The following is a 23,393-nucleotide window of genomic DNA, read 5'->3' as shown; positions in this document are numbered from 1 at the left end:
TCAAGACAGCTCACTTTCGGTGAGTTTGAGCAGTGATCGCCTGCACAGCAGCGCCGGGCCCCCTTCAGCTTACCGCGGTCTCCACCGTGTCTCCCCCGAAGATCTCACCACGAGGCTTGGTCGGCTTTGGCACCGAGCTTCGTTATTGTCGGATGTCCAACACCGAATTTTTTCGTGGCACGGAAAATCACCTGGAGAATTCTGGCTATAAAAGGGGGCTGTCTATTCTCTGTCCGAGCAGGTGACAGGAATTCTCGTTTTATTCCAGTGCATTTATCACGTGTTTGGGTTGAATAATGCTTTTTTTTTTTCCCCTCCAGATGACACTGAGTTAGAAATTAATAAAAATGACATTGTATTACAAATATGCAATCTCTTTTCTGCCTAAAGCGACCTGCAAAAAGGAAATTAAAGATGATTTGGCTGAAGGGGTATTAAATTGCAGTTTAATTAAAGGATCGCAGTAGGGTGATAACCACACCTGGTTACACTGTCTCCTTTTCATTGCACAATACCCAATTAGAAGAGAATTTATCTTTAAAAAATTATCAGAGTCTCCCAGAACCAATTCTAGTGTTTATAATGGGTACTCGAAGTGTCTAATGGAGCTAGCATAAAAATAGCTCACATTCAAACTGTGGGTACAACGAACCTCATTGCTTCAGTTCATAAGCAATGAGAAAATGTACTTTTAATGGTTGAAGGCGAAATTGGTAGGAATATCAATAGTGAACCTGTGGTAGCCTGAACTTGCATGGAAACTTTTTTGTTGCTTCTTGGTGATTCTGCAGGTTTCAAAGGCTCCAACTCCACCGTTTCACAAGCAGTCTCACAGAGGCAGAGGGTGGCAAATCAAAGAATCAGTGAGCCTAATTTCTCATTTGTGCTATTGTAAGAAGTGCAGCCTTCACAGCTCCTCTTTCTTCTACTTCTGACATCAGGTGGAAGTCTGAAGGGGGGAACAGCACAAAACAGCACTCAAAAGTTGGAGAAAGAATTGATGGGAGATGTGAAAGATGGGAGGATTATGTTGTTTTAAATATCATTCCTGTAATGAGAGGAGATACTTTGGTTTGAAAACAACATAGGTCAATAGTCCATGAGAATGGAGAAAGGCTGCATTTGAATAAAAACCACTTTTCAAGCTATTTCAATTTTAAGCAATTCTTCCCATTCTTCCACTAGAATATCAGAATCGTAATTTATACTTGGACATAAATACAAAGGCCTGATTTGTAACGATTGGTTTGCTTATAAAATACCTCTTAGAAAATAATGATCACTGAAGTATTTTCTTTTAAATATGCAAGCTTTCGCACAAGAAGAAAGCGGTCTTTTAATTAGCGACATCTACATAATAAAAGGGAAAAAAAAACCAGGTAAGAGAAGGGCAGATGAAGGCATCTCCCTATCCAAACTGACCAGGTGTTTAGTTTTCGTGAATGCTACCAAAAAACCCACAACGTTGCTATATGTTACCTCTGAGGTTCTTCTTTGGGCTTCCTCTCACATTTTCAAGTATTTAAAATGCTACCTTGTTTCTCTCAATCGGGACAGAAAGTGACAGGTAGATAAACAAAAGTCTTGGGTCAAGTGGGTAGAAGAAAAACTCTTTCCAAAAAAGACCTCGGAGGGAAAGGGGTGTGTGTGTGGGAGGTGACCTTGTGCTCAGTTTATTCCTGTACAAAATCAGACTGGAATTTTTGGCTTCAAGTATTGCTATTCTTACATACCAGCGGATTGAAGAGTTAAATATGTAGCAATCATTGATACAACTAGATGAAATAGTTGGGGTTTTAACCCACTTTCATAAAACATAACAACATGCTTTGCAGCAGAGAGTTATTATAATCAGAGTTATTGATGAGAAAAACAGGTAAAATTACTTTCTACAGGGTTCACAGAGGGTAAAGAGACAAGAGCAAGTTTCTTTGTATCAATAAAACATTTTCACCAATGGGCTGTGGAAAGAAGCCAGTACACAAAGAATTACTGAGCCAAAATAAAATAAAATAAAATAAATAAAAAGAAAAAATTTAAAATTTACCATACACAACCTGCCAACTGAAGCAGTTATTAGATATTCAAAGCACTCCTCAGAGCTGACACATTTGGAACACTTTTACCTCAGCTGGGTTCTTGAGACCCAAACACATGGGTCATTATTACACACTCAGCAGTGGTCAGCCAGGAGCTGGAATTAGGTGGTTGCTCGTAGGTCTTTTCCATACCAGTATGTTCTATGATTCTATGATAACAGTTTTAAAACAAACATTTGAAACATAGCCCTGGGTCCCATTTTAACATGGGTTACTGGTGTAAATAAACAACAGCACATACAGCAAGGATGAAAGAATACCCTTACAAACGCTTGCAATATTACCTGGATTTGAGAGTTTGCAAGGACTATTTTTCCTTTTAATCAGGAAATACTGAAACCTATTAATAGATCCTAGCTATGCCAAAAATCTGTTATAGGAAGTGCAGCAACTCTGGGGACAATCTTTTCATTCTCTTGATTTCAAAATTAGCAGTGCTGACCACTGGGAAAATAGCAAAGGTATGTGAATTTCTCCTTGCAGTATGAAAAGCCTGGCTCAAACATCCTTTGCATCTAACTTTATCCTGATTAGTGCATATCAAATTGTCAAATAGTGCTAGATAATCTAAATACCAGTGCTGTAATACTTCTGACTCCCAAACAGGTACAACAGGGAAGCAATGCAGAGCCATCTAATACAGCAGCAAGCTGCGTGGCAACAGGGAGCAGCATCTGTACCTGCAGAAGTGGAAGAACACCATAGTAAAACTCTGCTCTACTTCATTTGAGTTCAGACCCACTTTTCACTTTGCTCCAGCCTTCCTTTTGGCCATTTAATGTAACTAAGTGGACTTTTAAAAAAAATTTTATTTCTTTTTTTTTTTTTTTGTTTTGTTTTTGGTTGTTTGTGTGGGGTTTTTTTCTGTTTTTTTTTTTTCTGTTTTTTTTTTTCCTTTTACTGGATGCATTCCTTTCAGGGTCAGAGCCATCCAGCATTAGACCCTGCATTTATGTGCCGTATGAGAAGTGTAAGGTTGCATGAGTCTTCCTGCAGAATCTGGCTCAGTCCTCCACTGTCACTGTCAGCCACCACCTAACCCTATTCGCTTGCCAGAGCTTTGGATGGAAGAAAGCCCGACTGTCATGAGCATTCTAACACAAGGAAGGATTCTGGAGTTTTAATAGTAGTTTCAGGTGCTTTAAGTAACTTGATAGGTGCATACAAAAGTGATTGGCCTCTGCACATCCCCTGCTGTCAAAACTCAAATGGAGTCTTCAGTCATAGAGGGGACAGCCCACATCTACTCCTGCCCATCCTGTTAGCAGCCTCTCCTCCAGCAAGACTGACTGCATGATTTAATCAAACCAGTGATTTCAGGAGAGCATTCACAATATTGATTTTCATGGAGAGATTTATATTTTAAAGAATAAAATAATTATATTATTTTTATTTACAGAAGGGGAAAGGACACTACTAAGAGGCTTGTCATGTATAATGTCATCGTTTCAGCCTAATAATATATTTTCAAGCTTCATCTTTAAGATACACACTTGAAATGACCTGTTGTTCCATTAGAGTATCATGTTTATTACACATTCACAATGTAACATCAACACAACCAGAGCATGCTTTGAGTATTCAGCTTTGGTTTTGTATAGCCCACGTTCCTGTTTCACCCTCTGGTATCTTGCTTCATCAGCAAAAAAAAGAACAGGTCCTGGGGAAGCCAATGTAAGTTCTGCAGTGCTGGCAGCTGGAATACTTTCCTGCCAATAAGCAAGATGCCAGTGCAGCTACATTGCAGCTGTTAGCAGGAGCTGCCAGCAGGAGTTTTGGCAGAGCACACTGACCTCGCTGCAGTCACTTGTCTCAGGGGTTTGCAGACAGTCTACAGAGAGTTTTCTGTCCGGCATGCTCATTTTCATGCTAAATCTCTGGTTTTGCTGTTTGTAGGAAGGGAATGGTTTTTTAGGGCTGGGATTGCCATTTATGTTGCACATGCTTTATCTAACCACTGTAAAATGCCAGAGACCTTCCCTTGGCACAGAAGTTCTCAGAATACATAATATTTCCTAGCCTATGGTATCATGTGCTCTAATTTTAAAACCCTTAGAAGCAGAGAAATAATTGGGAGAGCAATGTCACTAGATTATCATAGATTAAAAACTCCAGTACCAAAGACCAAAACCTAAGAATATAACACCTGTCCCTTCGGTTAAGCATCAGTTAAAACAGTGACTGTATTTTAGAGCTCTGAAATGACATTTAACTTGGGAGAATGAAAGATGTCAAAGACTCAGGTGTTACCTGCTAGCCTGTGCCTCGTTAACTTTGGTTTTCATGTAATCACATAATTTTCATGGGCATCCCTGCCCAAGGCAGGGGGTTGGAACTAGATGGTCTTTAAGGGACATTGTTTACCAAGTACCACCACAGGCAAGACCGACCTAATCTGGGGAAAACTAATTTATTGCCAATTACAAATAGGGTAGGATGGTAATAAAGAAAGACCAAACCAAAAATACCTTCCTCCCACCCCTCTTCTTCTCAGGCTCAATTTCACTACTGAGTTTACTACCTCCTCCTTCCCAGCTGGTGCAGGGAGCTGGAAAATCAGGGTTGTGATCAGCTCATTACACTTGGTCTTTGCTGCTCCTTCACAGAATCGGAATTGTTGGTGTTGGAAGGGACCTCTGGAGATCAATCACTGCAATGCCTCTGCCAAGGCAGGGTCACCTCGAGCAGGTGACACAGAAGCTCATGCAGGTGGGTTCTGAATGTCTGCAGAAAGGGAGACTCCATGACCTCCCAAGGCAACCCATTCCAGTGCTCTGCCACCTTCAATGTGCAGAAGTTCTTCCTCGTGAGCTGGAACTTCTTGTGTTTCAGTTGACTTCGTTCTGTGGTTGAAACAAATCAGAAGAGGAATTTCTTTAACTCAGACTATCTTCCTCACGAAACTGTAAGGCTGTTAACTCTGCAAAAACGGCTGCCCCAGGGAGGGCTGTAGGGCTAAGCCACAGGAACAGACTGCTGCAAATGGGACACGCTGAAGAGGTGGGGAAGTCGGGTCTGGGATCCAAGGACCTTGAAGCTCTACATGTTGTTTGCCACTAGAAGGATCAGATGTGTTGTCTCCATAAACAGACAGCTGAGTTTGAAAGAAGCCTCACAGCAACACCACATTTCATTCTGCATCTCCAGTTGGCTGTGGCACAAAATCTTTCTGTGAGACGGCCTTGGATCTTGAGCCGGAGTCAGACAGGACACCCCCAGTGCCAGAGACATCCTTACCTGTTGTGAATCACACTGCAGAGACAGCACTACAGAGTGGGAAAAGCTTAACCTGGCCCAGTCCATAAGGGATTATCGCTTCAGAACAAAGTATTTGTATCCTTACAGCTCTGGCAGAAAGGCTGGTGAGCAGCAGGTTCAGTTGCTGCCGTCCCCCGCTGTCTCACTGCCATCCTCAAGGGCAGTTCAGGTTTCAGCCCCAGGTGATTTCACTCCATGGCACCATTTTCTCTGGGGGGTTACTCTGCACTTTTACTCTGCCAGGTAGCCATTCAAGATTAGGGACTAATCTTGGTGTGAAAACCCAAACAAGTAAGGAATTGCATTGGTTATTTCTAAAATGCTTGCAGTGATAGTTTATTTAAAAGGGAATATCTACAGTATTCCAATTTGTCTTAACAGCACAGTGCATATTTTCTTTGTTACTAATTGACTCAAACAGACAGACATACTCAGCAGCACCACTTATCTTTGCAATCCAGAACACATGTTGAGCGCAAAAAAATGTTTATATTCCACAGAGGAGCTTCTCAACACAGAGCATGAAGTGCATCACAGGCTTTCTGTGGTAAGGTTTTCAGCACTCTTCAAGTATTACCTTCCACATGACTCTATTCTTTAAAAATCTGAAGCAATTCAGATCTTCCTTTGCACACTGTCAGATTATCTTAAGGAGCACAGTTACATAGTAACAACTAGTAGTAATTTTGGGTAGTTGTAATTTTGCAATCTGCAAGAGTGGTATTCGTTGAAGTAAAAATTCAGAATTTGGAGCACATATGATGTTAATTTGGGCCACTTGCCTGCATTGTTTGTTTTAAATATGAGAATTTCCATGTGGTAGACCAAATCTGTGGAAGTCAAAATGTTATGCATCTTCTAGTCTTGCACTGGCTAAGTCTTCCAATATCAAGTTAAAGGCCAGGATGTTTGTATTTACAGTGTTAGAAAGCACTGCCCACTGTAAGCCATAATTAATCTTAATTATCTTCAGTAAAACAATAAATTTCTTATACCTAAGCATCCTTTTGTTTAGTCTTTCTTTCAGAATGAACTCTTTATTTGCAGCTCACGATCAGTAGATAATGGGTCCTTTTGTTATGTTCTGATGGTTTTTTTTTCCCCCTACCATCAGAAGTTCTGAATCAGAGTAGTTAGCTTTTTTACCTCATTGTTTCATAAAGCTGCACTGTAACTCGCCCTTTCATTTTACTTCTCCTCTGCGGGCTTCTGAGTAGACAATACTCTGAGCCACACTGACAATAGCAGAGAATTTTGTGTCAGGCTGAATGGATATCCTTTTAAGGCAGAGAACTGAATGTGTGAACAATGCTGGAAAATACTCAGGATCCCCAGCAAGACGCAGCTTCGACTCTCATAACAAAACGTGTGTCAATGTAGCAAAAAGTTGCTTGCAAAAATTGCTGCCGCTACCCTCTCGACACTTTGGGCATAACCTTAGACTCATTTTATCTTCTCTGGTGCTTCTGCTATTATTAGTGTTGATTTACTCTGTTCTCACAGATTAAGAGTTAATTTGGGGTTTGACTCATTAAATTAATGAGAGCCTAAGTTAGAAAAATGTAAGTTAAAAATGGCTAGATTTTAGTAAACAGTGTTGTAAAATCAAATGAATGTCAGCTGTTTTGGAAAGTGTGACAGTGTTCCCAGTGCATGGCTCCAGTGGTAAAGGTCTTTATGAACATAATTTAAGAAGTCATCCCACAGTCCATTTCAAAGCTGAATATACCATAGGTAGGTAGGTAGTACAGCAGGACTAAGAAGCATCAGCCTAAAACCCAGATAAATGATGCCCTCTCACTGAATAAAATAAAATAAAAGATAAATTAAAGATAAATGAAAGAAAAAAACCCCTCTCCCCTCCCAAAACAGTGTCTGTTTATCTAAGATCACTTTGGTCAACATGAATCAGTGTTTAAAGTAGCATTGTTGTGTTGATTTTTTTTACTTAATAAAAATACGCCCCTCACAGGTGAGGAGGTCACGGTGGAACATCCTTAAGAAGTAACGAGATTATGCAAATCAAAGTAAATGTGCAGATGTAACAGATCTTTAGTCCTCAGTCTTTAGACCTGAGGAACAACATGGCACCAAAATATTCAAAAAGGACCTGTAAAAGTCAGAGCCCATTGAATACAAGAAAATTTAAGGATTAATTGCACGGGTGTGGGTGGAACCTGTGCCAAAGCAGAGAGGTTTTTAAACTGTCAGGCTGAGAAATCATTTACACAAGTCGTGTACGAGTGAAGTTATGCAAATCATAAATGATTCCAGAAGGACACTGTGTAGAAATTTGTAATTACATCTAAGCAGAATAGGGAAGTGTTGACACCACCTTACACTGCTGAGACCTCAGCTGCTTTCTGCTGTGCATACACAGGTGTGTCTTGTGCATAAGCAGCTCTACACTCAGAATTTGGAGATCAGGAAACTCACAAGGCAGTGGGAAGGGCAGAAAAAACACTTACTAGCTTGATAACTTTCCCAGGCTGCCAATCCTGAAATGAATTAAAACAGTAAGGTATTGTTATTGGCAAAGAGCTAAGTGATGTAACATGCCAAGGCAGGAACTTACTGAAAGAGAAACAAGAGCTGGATTGAAAAAAAATGCTTCTGTGTAAAAACAGTGAAAGTCTATTATCCAGTGGTTGAGGATGAAAGAACATACCTGTAGTTTCCTTGACCTGTTCTTACTTCTTCTTTTGGACCCTAATGATCTTAAATTGCAGCAACCCAACCTCCTCCAAAACATCTTTACTGAAGTTTGTCCTTTCCAGTAAAGAATGGAGTCCCCTGACATCATCACCTGCTTACAGCATGTATATTAAAAAAAATAAAATTGTCAAAATAAATAACTCACCGACCAAAGAGCAGCTTTTTTTTTTTTTTTTCCCTTCTCAAAACATAACCTGTTCATACACCCAAGGAGGAACCTGACCAATGTGAGAAGCTGCAGCTCTGGGAAGGACCCCTACTGCCACCCTAATACCTCTGTGGGACATGACTGTCTTCAAAGCGTTGACAACAGAGCTGCTCCTAAGTGAGCTCCTCAGCAACCAAGCCTTCAGGGGCATTTTTCATTCCTGCAGTAGCAGAGAACAAAACACCCTTCACCTTTATATGGCTCCTCTTTTTCTTTCTATAGAAAGAAACCAACTGAAGCTGGTTTATCAGAAGTTTGGTAATACAGCACAGGTTGAGGCATTTGCCATAGAATGCCAGTATCTCAAGTTTTAACAATAATTATTGCAGCCAGCTCACACAGATAAGCACCTGGTTTTTGCAGGTGATACTCCTGCCAAAGCAGAGTCTCAGACTCTCCCTAATCTCAGAGATACACAATATAAACCCTCTTTGGGACCAGTGTCTCAGGCAACCAGACACAATCAGTGGGGCGGGGAACTAGGGCATCAGAAGAGGCTTGGGTATTCATCTTCAGTATGCATCTGAGGAGCTTGGTGCCTAAAATGTATTCCAGAATTGCAGAATCACTCAGGTTGGAAGACACCCTTATGATCCTCAAGTCCAGCTGTTAACCTGGCACTACAAAGTCCACGACTATACCATGTCCTTAAGTGCCATGCACCCTTTATTATCAGAAAGGAGGTAGGTAATAAAGAAAACCTGTTCAACATGGAAAGTCTGCCTCAGTAATTTAACCATACAAAGTCTTCACAACAACTTATAGGACTTTATAAAATTTACAACATGGTGATGTTTTCTTCTCTGCTGATCACCTCTAAATCGGATCAACTTTGCATTTTCTCACCAGCAAAATACACTCAACTGAATTTTGAGTTTTATTAATTCAAAGTAGATGTATGTATCACCAAATCACTGCCAAATGCTTCTGCTGTTTGCCACTGCTGAAATATTTTGTGTGCTCTGGAAATAGAGACTGCTTCAGAGACCTGCACAGTCCCCTGGAGGAGAGTTTTACTGTGTTCAGTGAAAATACAATTTAATACTATGTTTTACCTTAGCCAAATTCCATCCAACCAGCACTTATACTTCCTTGAAAAAAAAACAATAAAGATTTGGCTTTGCAAGCAAACTTACTCATAGGGCATTTTTATACCAGCTTACATGGCTCATCATTAAAATAACAAATCCTTTTAATTACAAAAATGAAGAAACTGCTTCTTCACAATCGAAGATCACATCACTACATTTTGCTCATGAGAACAAATTTACAGGCGTAAGTTGCACATAAAGGGTTTATTTTAAATGTTTTAAGGATAGAGTTACATCATAATTATAAAAATTACTTACAGAATTAAGTAACAGATTTAAAGTGTTTATACTTCTAAATGCAGAGAACAGGGAAACTGTCTACATTGTTTAAAATAAAATAAAAATAATGAAACCAAGCTCTAAAGATGAATTCACTACCTAATTTAAAAATGTGAACACGAAGACCTTTGAACTATACACATACCAAGAACCATCCTAATTGCACTAATGATGTAAAATACAAAATGCACAGCATTTTCAAGGAACCAGAAACTGTTTTTATTGTAATTCTTTTCCCTGACGCAGCTAGTTACTTCTCTCTGAAGATAAAGCCCCCATGTTTAAACAATCCACTTAGAGAAGGCTTCCACCCATTGCAAAAAAAAAAAAAAAAAAAAAGGGCTTTCCCCGTGTTTACTCCAACATAGTTTAGGGTTTGGCACTCAAAAGAAAGAAGAAGAATGTAATGTTTTGCTATTCAACTGAGATTTTATTTTTTCTTTAACAGAATACATGGTCCCTTCAAATGCTGTATGACACATACAACTGGAAAATTACCTTCCGTTGGCACTATGCTCGTCTCACCGGTGCATTTAATCCTACTAACAACCATTAAACAGCACAATAAGCAAATTCACAAAAAACTGAACACAAAATAAAAACAGAACAAAACAAAAAACCTAAACATTTTAACATGCAACTTTAGTTTGTTACATTGAATGTTCTAACCCTCTAAGCATGCAAAAAAGGATGGTCTGCATTTAAGTTGTGGTGTTTTTTTTTTTTTTTTCCCTTTTTAGAAAGTTTTACATGGCAGCCTGACATCACACACACGCACACACACAATATACAACAATACTACAGCAGGTAAATGTGAAAGATGAATAACTTTTATACAAAGATCCGTGGCTTGTGCCATCACAAGCCCTATGTGATTTTGGAAAGTAATGTTGAACCCCTATAACAAGGAACCAACATTTAGTTACCAGGGTAACGCAAGCACTGCATGCAGATCTGAAACATGAGCCTAAAACAAAGCCCAAAGCAGATGGGCAGGGAGTGGAATTAGTCTCAAGCCTCAAAAAGGTGGTTTAAGCTATCCAAAAAAAAAAAAAAAAGAAAAAAAGAAAAAAAAAAGGTGAAAATAAAATACCCACACAACAGACAATGGGGACACTGAAATACAACCGTTAAATTTAACAGCTTGTAGGTTATACTCTAATTGGCAGAATTACATGGTGTATTCAAGAGGCTTGCAGAAAACCCACAAATGCAAGCCTAACGCTAAAAGTGTTCCAGTAGACCTAAACCTCAGATATTTCAAAACAAACCTCATGTTCCTCAAGATATATAGCCCAAAGTTCAGTGTACTAAGTAATTCATGTATCTCGTGTATAATCAATACACTCACTCATTCCTGTGCCACGAATATCGACTTGGGCTCATGGAGCCAGGCTCAGCTTTGAGATTTACATGCAGGACTCTTAAGAGTCAATAGAAAACACAACAGATCTGCAGGATGAAAAACACTGTGTTGCAAATCTGCTCACTTTGTTCAAACACAAGAAACGTTTACGACTCAGGTACTTACTGCATAAGGACTGCATCAAGAAGCTATTCACTGAAAGACAACAGCCTGCCTTTGGTTGCCCATGATGAAATACTGGACATAATGCAATATAATAGCGATGGACAAAGAATTAAGGTATCATACTTATACGGAGAGTATTTATTACCATTCAACAGCATAATGAGGCACAAGCCTTAAGGCTAAAATATGAAATCAGGCAAAAAAAAAAAACCAATGGACAGAAAGGGGCTTAAACCACTGAGTCTTCAATGTCAAGAATACCCACGACAGAGGTCATCCAGACCTCTGTTCTCTGATTAACAGCACTTCTCCTGCATCCTTCCACTAACGGCATATGGTTGGATATCAGGGTATTTGTTCCTTCCACCAACAGTGCTGACTGTCTTCACACACTGTGCTGCTGTGAAGCAGTTCTCTGAAACTCTCGGAGCTCTGCCTTAAAATGTTCAACATGACAATTTTGTTGCTGCGCTGGATTCGTTGTTGCGTTTCCGATACTTTTAAAAAGCTGCCACACATTTAAGAAACCCTAAGTTTCGTTTACAACTACCTCGCAAGATCAAAACCGTGAAAGGATTTTGCAGTTGTGGGCTGCTATTTACATCCACAATCTAATGCAGATGACTGGACCACAGAGACTGCCTACAGCTTCCATTAGATAGTACACCACTGGCATGCAGAACTCTTTAGTGTTCGTAGGATGAAGTTCATGTTAACAGCATACCTCAAAGCAAGTACAATGCACACCACAAAAGGCAACAACAGGTTTAAAACTGTAGATTTGTCCGGACACTCCTTACGTGGAAAAGCCAGAGAAAGAACAAATTTGGGGAAGATGCCTCCTCGAACCAAAACTACTAAAAGCAAACCAACACAAAAGGAATGCAACAGACTGAGCAGAAGGCAACAAAAATGCTTCTCCTTCTCTAAAGTTACATTTTCAACGTAAGAGGACACCCCCCTCCCACTCCCCTGGCGTGAGATTGTATTTATCATGTAAAATATTAACTACTGTTAGGCTTCTAAGTCCACACACAAACATTCAGGTTGCTAGGTTTTGATATTAAATGAGACTACTGATGCCAATGCGTAGTCTAAAGTCTTCTGAAGTAGCATATATACTGTTAAAGTTGTGGCACCAAGCACTTGGGTTTTGCTAAGAAGTGTGTATAACAAAGAAAGAAGTACAACATTTAGGATTGAAGGCAGCCTTGTTGCATGTATTTTACTGGTTCCTACAACTTGTAAATATGGGCCATTAACCTGCATTTTCTAATTAACTGGCTATACAGATTAAATGTATTTTTACAGTTTAAAGCCTTTTCACTGAAAGGTGCATAATTCAAACATTTGATATCCTACTGCCCTGTGACTAGTAAAAAAATGCACAAGTATTTCCATGTACTGCAACTTCTTAAAAAGCTAAATTTGAAATAAAGGGTAGAAACACAGCAGATTGATGTTACTTGAGTTAGGCACTCCTTGATGCCGCACAAACTGTTTAAACCTTTCAGGAAAGTCACCTCTGTCCCAACCCTGAAAACAAGGACTGCCAGTATCCAGGAAATTAAATTTAATGTTACAAAAGAAGGTGTATCAAATATCAAACTACACTTGCATGTGGCAGTTGAACAAGTGAGTGCAAGGCTGAAGAAAAAGAAAAAAAATCTATGAAAAAATTTAGATTAATGATTACAATACTAGATCAACTTTACACAGCTTGAATTTGCAGCTGTTCTTTGCTTTTAACTCCCTCCTGCCCAAACATATTGACTTCCTTCAAGAAAAGGAGTTATTTTACACAAAATGTGTCATGTTTGTATCACTCAGAACGAAACAGTTTCGCTGGCAGAGATTGTGGGTTCGCAGGGACATTTAAGCTTTCATTAAACTGGAAAGCAGTCAAGTCTTTGTGTCTACAAATTTTACATTTAATAGTTCCACAAATTTGGCAAAAGTTCATGATGACGTCTAGGATGTCTTCACCAAATCGTAGACATAAATATGGAAATCATCATCAAACTTGATGAAATAGACAGATGGTTTGGCTTCAACTTGATGAATGACCATGCCAGTCCTTTTTGAGCCATCTTCTTTGGCATATTCCACTTGTTTGCCTACCAGGCTGTCCACAACTTCACCCGGCTCCCGTTCTGCAGGAGGTGAATCATCTGTAAAATAAATCCAGCGAGCTTTAGTAGACATTAATAAAATGCTGCAACATGGAAGGCAACTGCTGTTGGTAAAGTCTAACCATATTATTTTCCTCTGTAGCAAAACCTAACCAGAAATATCCTTGTATTTTAGATGATCCCTCCGGTAAATTTGGATACCAGAAGGTGTGATTTGTAAAAGGCCGACTGCCAAGGGACTGGCTACAAGCCAATCACTGAAAAAGTATGAAATAAGGTAAAAAAAGCACTGTATAGAGAACCAGAAGCAAACCACACCTTCCTTCTCAGCTCCTCTTCTTTTGCTCCCTGTTTAGATAACTTGTGGTTTGTATTTCAGTGAGAAACTTTCTAAAGCAGTTGTCAAATCTGATGTGGCTTTTATTCTGGAAACCATAAGCTTTAAAATTAATGAATTTTGCTCCAAGTTTGAATTTAAAATCCCTTACAGACTCCATCCATTTTATTTTCAGTTCTGAGAGCTTTGAAAGAACTCTCAAAAGACAAAAAACCCTCATCAGGGAATGAACAGACTGCCTTGTTTTCACACTGAAAATTCTTCCACAAACTTGAGAAGTTTCTTCTTTCAATTTTTGTTTCAGTCCCTCTAAAAATGCACTGTCACACAGTTATTTTGCTCTTAATATCAGTTTTACGTGAAGAGTCTTTCTTGGTAAAGATGGAAGCTCAACTCACATACTTTCACTTAAAAGTGTGGACAAAGTTTTAGTATCAGATCCAGCGATACATTTTTCCCCCGCCAAGAAATATTCTACAATTTGGTCTCCTAACATATGCAGAGCTTGTATTTGAGAAGAGACAGTACTCTAGAAATTTTAGTTATAGTATTATGGTAAGTTCCACCAAATTTACAGAACTACTTCCAATCATTGACTCAAGGACACAATTCAAAATATCTGGAACCATTCACATTCAGGGAAAGAAGCAAATATTCAGAAGTGTTTGGAAAACAGGCAAGCATCAACAGTCAATAGCTGATGGGAGAAGTGCACTAAAAGCAGTTAGTACTTAAATGGTAAGAAAGCATACAAGCTTTCCCTAACCTCAGCCCCAAAGGTGGAAGAAACCAAAGCAGACTTAAAATACATTTCAAGTCCTTTTTTAAAGTAAGACAAAGTTGTGATATTTAAAAAGAATGAAATTAAAGGGAGTAACAAAACCAGAAGTTTGTTTGCCAGCTCTCCTGTTCATAAATAAGCACAGACAAATGTTTAAGCACAAAAAGCAGCCAGAAGAAAAACAGTAACTGCCCTACTTACTTGAATCAGGCATAATGCGAAGGTCACCTTCTTTATAATCATCTAAGAGTTGGTACATGTACAAGACGGGATCTTTCTCGTATGTAATATAAAACCACGTGTTCATAATAGGAGCTCGAGCCAAAACCATCCCCCTCCACTCATCTTTTGAGCCATCCTCTGTCTCAAACATATGTTCCACAGCTTTACCAATCATTGTGTCTGCCAGGTGGGCATCACTAATTCGAGATGAAGCTGAAATGACAGCATTTCACAAGTTCATTCAGAAGCACAGATATACATCTCTGTCAAAAAATAATCTTTACCCTTATTCATACACAAATCTGATTGGAAGTCAGTCAGTTCATAAACAAAACAAACACTGTCCATTCCAGAGAGTTTACCACTGAAGATTTAGAAAACTTCAGAATGTTGTTAAAGTATCAGTGAATTATTGTACTCTCCCTATGATGAAACAATCACAATGCAAGGCAAAGGGAGATCAACTGAGGCCAGAGCAGCAAAGACTCTTTGTATTTTAACTGGACACTGCACAGGGAGAGGCAGATGGGAGAAGAGAAAGGCCAGTCACAGAACAATTAATGTTATTAACAGAACTCTGGGATTTGGTTCCTCTTAATTTCACACTACAGACTGCTATCAGTTGCTTTGCATTTAGGAGAAGTAACAGCTTATTCTGTTTATAAACTAGTATTCAAATATCAAACTTGGTGCTTTGAAAAACTGTAGTTTAACAACCCAGTGCTAATTCTGAACATCAAAAAGCATCATTACTAATCAACTTATTTCATCTAGAGAATGCCTTCCCCACACTATTAAAAGTACTTGGGGGGAACTACACGAGGTTTCCCTCACGAGGTTTTCTCCATGTACTTATGTGACATTATTACTGTTAGACACACACAACAGAGAACACAACCAAGATGTCTTACAGTTTAAATTTTAACAGAAACATCAAAATCAATCAAGAAAAAAACCCTACAGAATGTACTGTATATTACTTGAAGATAGCAACTGCACTCACTACTATCATCAAAACTTTGTGGAACCAAAAAAAATGTAGAGCATTTTAGATTACATGTCATGAGACATAAATGAAATTGACTAATAACATTTAAGTGTTCAGATGTCACCTTGGGGTAAGTCTGCAGACATCAGAGGAGAACATTTAATGGTGAATGTCAGCCTACACACATATGAACTTAGGAGAAAAAACCTAAACCTCTTACCAACTCTGTCTGGAAGAACTTCCAGTGCTGAAACTCTTTCATCTTTGTGAAGTTCTAGTCCATACACACAGTCAAATCCATCATACTTTATGAGATAGAGAGAGGGATTTACAGGAACTTGATCAAGCACTGTGCCCTTCCATTGCGTTACAGGTCCACTCCCTTCCTTCCATCCGTGCTGTATCCTGCAGCCTACAATGTTTCTTCGTGGCTGAGAAATAGGTTTGCTCGGTCCCACATTGTTTCTATGTTTTCTGTGCACAGATACAAACATTAATATTAAACAAGTACGTACATATTCAAAATTCTACTTCAGAAAGTAGCTGTACTGCTTTCACATCACAATATATTTTACAGCTCAGCACACCTTTATTCAAATTAGGGCGTAAAGCATAGCACACTGTTATCAGAAAAAGGAAAAAAAAAATATTGAAACATTTTTTATGTGCTTCATGTGGTCAGTTTCCTAAGAGTAAACTATAAAAATAGTTTACTTAAGCCAAAAGTACTAGTCTACCCCTTGCTACACTGAACGTCCAAGGTAAAACTCACCTGATCAGGTCTCACAGCACGGTACCTGGCAGTATTACAACTTTACTACCTTGTTGCTCTTTGTAGAACAGTAAACAACTCCTGTCCCAGGAGGCAAAAGTCAGTGCAAACATATCACCAGTGGCTGACTAAAATTCTTACAAGATGTTTTGTTTATTTTTTTTCCCCTAAAACAAACCTGTTTTCAACTGAAGAAAATTTAGCCTCCTTCATTTACAGATATTTTTGACTCAAGAGTATTTATTTTTAAAGACACACGGTAGCAACAACACTTCTGTGTTGTTCCTTCTCAGTATGGGAAATGAACAATTACATGTAATGGAAATGGCCACAGAAGAGATACTGCCTTATGTGGGAAACAGATTAAATACATTTTTTGTCCTTCCTCTATTTTCATGGAATTGGCATGGAAATTCCCTCTGCTGAACAGCAGTTGCTGTTCTGATCAACTGTAACGTAAACTATCTGAGTTTCAAATCACTGAAACTGTTATACAAGTTTCGTTCTATCCAGTTATTAGAAATTGACAATTTTGAATCCAAATGGAGGAAACTAAGGGATATTATGACAGCATACAAAATTCTCTCTATAAAAAATGTCAGCTAGTTGTAAAATCAATTTTTGGGCTAACACTTGCAGCACACATCCTTTCAGTGGCAGTAATCTATGCACACAACTAGCACGCCTAAAAGCAACGCCCAGAAGAGTCTCAGTTGCAGGAAACAACGCTCTTCCTTAGATTAGAAACAGTGACCAAAGAAAAATACCTCCAGGAACAATGAACTGCTCTCCCAGAACTCTCTGCATGATCCAAAAAAAGGAAGGCAGCAACCATACCACTGAAATCCTGGAAGCGCTCTTTCAGAACAACCCATCCCCTATACGATACTGGAATGCTTAATGCTAAAGATATAACCACAACTATTAAAAACAAGACACACGAGTCCTTCAGCAGCTTGTCCCACCTCCAGGGTTTAATTCACCATGAAGGTCCTAGCATGGGGGTTTGCCAAATTTCACTTCTGCGATCATTTGAGCTTTTCAAAGATTAAAACTCCAGCTTTGTGTTCCTAACTTTGATAGCACAGGCAAGTGGAACAGGTGGGAGTTCCTGTAAAGAGAGACCCTCCCACAAATCTGGTTCTAATTTTATGCAGAAACTAAATCACGTTTCCAAACTGTAATTCTGCTCAAGTATACACATATATATATGAATTTCTAATTGCAATAGTGCCAGTAATAGCTTACTACTACAAAATGAGATCGCAGATCTGGTTCTTGGCACAGCAAAATCGAGGTTGTTTTGTACATAATTCACGCATGTAGTTCTAATGAATCACTGCTTCATTTTAAAGGGATTTAAAAAAACCTAAAGATAAAAGTTAAAACTGACATTGCTTTATCTAGTTGAAGCAGTTTATGCTGCTAATCATCTCACCTTTCAAAAAGACTATAATACCATTCATATTCAACCTCACAGTCAATTTTACCTTCTGCCTACAGAGCATAGTGCACTTTAAGTTGGAACAATAAGGCAAGAAGTTTCACACCCGTTCTAAAAAAAATTATGGAAAAAGAGAACCTAACTGAGTTCAAATGGGTAACTGTGTTTGAAATGCCTCATAGAGCAAAATGCATTATAAATTTAATTAAAAGTCAAGTACCTGCCAGGTGTACCTGTAGTTCAAAGTTTTGTTTTGGAAGGTTGTATTACTATACAGCTGCTCGCTCTCTTTTGCAGTGGTTCATACTGTTACTCAAACTAGTAAATTACTAAGGAAAGCCTGTTTCTTGCATCCTGAACATGTGGTAAGAAAGCAAGCATAAGTTCTTAAATATTAATAAATAATATAGAATATACTTCCATGTAAGACAACCAATTAACCAATGTTCCTTTCCTCAGCAGTGTTATTTTTGTGATACATCAAGAACAACAAATATTCATAACCTTCTATGATGCTATATCCAGAAGGTCCAACACAATTTCTCACAATAAGAGAAGTCCCTTCTCTTTCATTAAAATTATCTCAAAAATTCCACAGAGATTTGCTCTTGAAGACTAGAGAACAATCAGACACGGAAAACAGGGAGCCAGGAGAAACAGAAATTAGTAAATCCTGGAAACAGCTCAACACATCAGACACATCCTCATTGTAAATGGCCTTTTGATTCCCAAAAGTTTCAGATCCTCTTCTTTATCTTGCAGGCTGTAAGCTGTTAAGTAAAACCTAGTTACATGGAAAAGTTTCATTACCAGAGCCAGACAGTGCAGACTGCACAGCCTGAAAGAAGCCTTTCCAGATTTTAAAGCTGTGTTTATATGGTCCTCACACAAACTTTTATTTGGCAGCCGCTCCCAGGGAAACCAACCCAGTGCAGAACTTCACAGGACTGGCAGCAGAAAAATCAACTGAGTTGTGCTTTGAAAAGGAGAATGGTAACTCCCAATAACCTATAAAGTTATCCATTTGGGTTTGATTGTTGTTTGTTTGTTTTTTTTCTAGATCATCTCACCTCAGAGAAACACCACAATGAGAAAAAAAAAAAAACAAAAAAACCACCAAACAGAAGGGTGAAGGAAAACAGGAAAACCACACCCCTCAGATACGGAAAAAATGCACAAAAACTGGGAGGAAAACTGTAAGACATTATAAAGGCAGCAGAGCAGCAGCGGTCAGTACACTTTCAAGTCTTTCATGGTTCTTAGCAGAAAAGTTATTAAAAATAGGACAGAAAACTTAATGCAGTTGTGATCTTACTACAGCCTATCATTAATAGCAAGATGGTGAAGAGAGACTGTTATTAACTACTTTTCATAATATTCAGACTATGAGGCACACTAGGTTAAGACAGAAGTTTTAAAGTACCTTCTGTACGCCCTCAAAAGCCATCATTCAGTTGTGAATTTCAGCTCCACGTGTTGCAGAAACCAAGAATTATCTTAGCTTAAAGTGAGATCAAAATCTCAGAATGTTTTAAGTTCACTTGTAGTTAAATTGCAGCAGGTATAACCTGAACCTCAAAGTCTTTGAATTGCCAACTACATGAAATCTGGAAAGCCTACGAAAAATGGAGTTTCACAGTCATACAACTTCTTATATTCTTTCCTTATACCCTTTCCAAGGGTGGAAAGAATGAGATCCATGAGTTTACTGACCCATCTGATGTCAGTGAGGTCAGCTTCGTATTAGCAGAGATCACCACCACCCATTGACAGAGCACTTGGAAGAACTGCCCTATACTCATGGGAACCATCTCCAAAAGGCTCAACAGTTCACCACCATTTAGGGAAGAAGAGTTCAGAAGGCTCATCCACACTGCTCATTCTATCACATCCTCAGTTACTGTGTCTTGCCTTGTTCCTTCCTCTGCTGCGAACCTTCTGAAGCTGACTTAAAATCTCAATGGCCTTTGAGCGCCATTAGGCTTCTTCCTCTTTTCCTTTAAATGAGAGCAACTAAATAAACAACTAAACCAGTGACAAAGTGTGCATTACCAACTCATGGTCTTTCGTATCAGCTCAGAGCAGTATCAGCATACAGTATTACATCATCATTCATAACCTACTCATTTGTGTTAAACTATAAACAATTTTCTACTACTCTGCCTCGTTCTCAGATAAGTCAGAGAGCAGCACACAAGAAATCATCTTGGCTTCACATAGAAAACCTTTACTAAACAATAAACAATTGAACTAGGCTAAATTAACATAAAACTTAGCTGGATGCTCAAGTTAAATGCCTCAAAATTATGATGACACTTAAGATCAAAACTTCTCATGTCCCACAAAAGCCTTTATGCTAGGAAATTAACAGCCTACTTATTTAAATAAGTGTATATTAACACAACAATAAAGACAAATCTAGCCACCCTCAAGTACGAAAGGCAACCCACCTCTGATAGTCTTCCCATCATACACTCCTTTCTCTGAGCGGTTGAAAGAGAACAAGAGAAATTAAATTTTAACCAACTCTACCTGCCCCTAGACAAATAAATGTTTCTCTTTGCCTTCTATGAAGATAGACAAGAACGGATAATGAAGAGCTGGTGGAAGGGATTAAGAGTAGTTTTACATCAGGTGGTGTTTTCTGGGATACAGTTAACACTGTTTAGCAGTGATTAACTACGTTAATCATAGAAAATACACCTGCTGAACAAATTGCTTTTGATGTACCACTACATGACTTTATACTTAAAATACGGCTAGCAGCATTTTAGCATGTTTCACACTTACCCAGCTTAGATTTCTTCCACCAGAGATATAGCCAGATATGACATCTGAGACCAATTATACCCAGAAGATTACCTCTATTTTCACACAGCTACTCACCAATGTTCAGCTGCTACTATTTAAAAATGTTGTAGATGGAAAAATACATGCCATGAAAGTGTAGCACAAGCAGGTATCCTTCCTTCCCACACAGATAGCAGCCTCCTTACAGAAGTATTTCAGTATATTCTTTATTTAAAAAAAAAAAGAAAAATCTTTTCCAAAACTACAGTTATAGTGCATACATGATTAGATTTATCTAAGATTACATCCAGACTGGGTTATCAGTAAGCATGATTTGCAGCTTTTATTGACCTGGTGACAATGCATGAACTCTGTGCCAGAGAAAAGACACCCTACAGTACACATGGCTGATTTTGGCATATCCTTCTCTGTGGATTCCAGAAAGAATTACAAAATTATATTCAAGAGAAATACAATTAACAGTCAAAACAATGTTCAAGTCTTTATCTGTGGGGCTTTCCTTCCTACCACTCTCCTGAAAGAATTAAAAGTCTGACTCTGCACACATATACTGAATATTATTCCACGTGATTTGCAAGAACAAAGTGAGTGGAACAATACAGATATATTTCTAGAACAGTACCTGCAGTTACTGAGAGCTATACTTTAGCAAAAATATTAACAACTTACTTGTGGGAAGTCCTCTTCTTCATCATGCTGGCAGACACTCCTGCATGACCTACATATAAAAGACGTTGGAATTACTGAAAAAATAATTTAAAAACTGACACAAAAAGTCTTCATTTTGAATGTCAAAATGTAAAGAATACAAACACTTCATGCTGTGACTGATCAGTGACCTGCTACAATGCGAGAAGGCTGTGCAGAGACAGACATGGGCAATATGTTCATGAAGCTGTGGTGGGTTGACCCTGGCTGGATGACAGGTGCCCACCAAAGCTGCACTGTCCCTCCTCTCCTGAGCTGCACAGGGGAGAGAAAATACAGCTAAAGGCGCCTGGTCAAGAAGGGTAGGGAATCACTCGTCAATTACCATCACAGGCAAGATGGCTTTGACTCGGGGAATATTAGCTTAACTTCTTTCCAATCCAGTCCAAGTAGGATAATGAGAAATAAAACCAGATCTAAAAATACCTTCTCCCCACCCCTCCATTCTTCCTGGCCCTAACTTCACTGTCACTTTTTTCTACCTCCTTGACTCCCAGTAGCACAAGGGGACAGGTAATGAGGGTTGCAGTCAGTTAATCACATGTTGCCTCTGCTGCTCCTTTCTCCTCAGGGGAAGGACTCTTCACACTCTTCCCTTGCTCCAGTGTGGGCCACCTCCTACAGGAGACAGTCCTCCAAACTTCCCAGCGTGAACCCTTCCCACAGGCCACAGTTCTTTACGAACAGCTTTCAGCATGGATCCTTTCCACAGGGTGCCATCCTTCAGGAACAAACTGCTCTGGCATGGGTCCCCTGCAGGGTCACAAGTCCTGCCAGCAAACCTGCTCCAGTGCAGATTTCCTGCACTCCTTGCTCCAGTGTTGCTCCATCAGCTTTGCCATGGGCTGCAGGGGAGCCTCTGCTCAGTGCCCGGAGCACCTCGTCCCTCCCTTCTGCACTGACCGTGGTGTCTGCAGGGCTGTTGCTCCCACACAGTCTCACTCCCCTCCTCTGGCTGCAACTGCTACTGTGCAGAATCCTTCCCCCCCTCTTTTAAATATATCATCCCAGAGGTGCTACTATCATGGATGCGCTCAGCTCTGGCATTGGCTCTGCTGGACACAAAGGGAGCCTCCAGCTGCTTCCCACAGGAGCCACTCTTGCACCCTCCTGGTACCTTGCCACGTAAACCCAACAGAGAAGCTCAGGGATGAATGCGAGGAGTGACTGACAGCAACAATTAAAATGAAAGTTCAAGTGAACACAACAGAGACAATCGTTACAGCAGCTGAAATCATCAGTCAGCAACAGTAGGTAAGTGAATGAATTGTTTTAAGCTTTTATTCCTAATAAGAAAAAAAGATGCAAACACACGTCTTCCCAAGTTAGCCAGACCAGCTCTACCTGTGCCTAACAGAGGATTAAAAAAAAAAAAAAAACCCTATGAACAAATCTATACAGATAGAAGAACACTGCACTCCTCCCAGTCATACTCTGGGATAGATAGGAACCATGGAAAGCTTCCACTAAGCTGAAGCGAGGGAAGTGGAAAGCAGGAAAGCAGGCTTCTGCTAGTTGTTAGAAAGCTACTTATGACCAGCTATGAAGAATTAAGCAGGGGAAATATGCAAGAACAAGATGACAGAAGAACAGTTTCCAAAGATAACATTGTATGTAAGAGGTGATGTGCACAGCTGAAAAAAAAAAATCAAAGTAAGTTCTCAGAATAAAAATTGCAGGCTCAGATCATGGCCAATGACCATGTGTACAGGGATCATTTACTAGGGTTGACTGAAATAGCCCCTGTTAAAAGTGGTGGCTGTGATGTCAAGGGTAAGAAGTATCCAGAAGATACCTGGCTTGATCCTGATTCTCCTCATTGTACTGGTTTTGACTGTGATAAGAGTTGAATTTCTTCACAGCAACTTATCTTGGGCTGCTCTGGATTTTCTGCTTGTCTGCCATATTTAAAAGAACCTGATCACAGCGTCAGACTGAGTGTAATGCTACTGCCTCATGTTTATGTAGAAACAAGCCCAGAATTTCAACTAGGGATGCTTAAATTAACACTTACAGA

General features: G+C 39.3%; 1 protein-coding gene across 3 annotated transcripts in view; it reads right to left on the bottom strand.

Annotated features, from left to right (window-relative positions):
* Positions 1 to 9,556: 9,556 nt before the first annotated feature.
* SPIN1 (spindlin 1) overlaps positions 9,557 to 23,393 on the bottom strand; it is a 49,117-nt gene continuing 35,280 nt past the window's right edge. For all 3 annotated transcript variants that reach the window (XM_050329670.1, XM_050329669.1, XM_050329668.1), the window contains exons 3-6: positions 21,338 to 21,386; positions 15,862 to 16,115; positions 14,633 to 14,866; positions 9,557 to 13,352 (exon numbers count right to left, since the gene is read on the bottom strand). In XM_050329670.1, coding sequence (XP_050185627.1) covers positions 13,153 to 13,352; positions 14,633 to 14,866; positions 15,862 to 16,115; positions 21,338 to 21,386 — 737 coding nt within the window. In that variant the 3' untranslated portion in view covers positions 9,557 to 13,152. The remainder of the gene's footprint in view (positions 13,353 to 14,632; positions 14,867 to 15,861; positions 16,116 to 21,337; positions 21,387 to 23,393) is intronic.

Source organism: Myiozetetes cayanensis, unplaced genomic scaffold (genome assembly GCF_022539395.1).
Source record: "Myiozetetes cayanensis isolate MyiCay16 unplaced genomic scaffold, myiCay2020 scf4, whole genome shotgun sequence".
NCBI classification, from domain to species: Eukaryota; Metazoa; Chordata; class Aves; order Passeriformes; family Tyrannidae; genus Myiozetetes; species Myiozetetes cayanensis.
The sequence above is the reverse complement of the archived record's forward strand: the minus strand, read 5'-3'. Positions and strand labels throughout refer to the sequence as shown.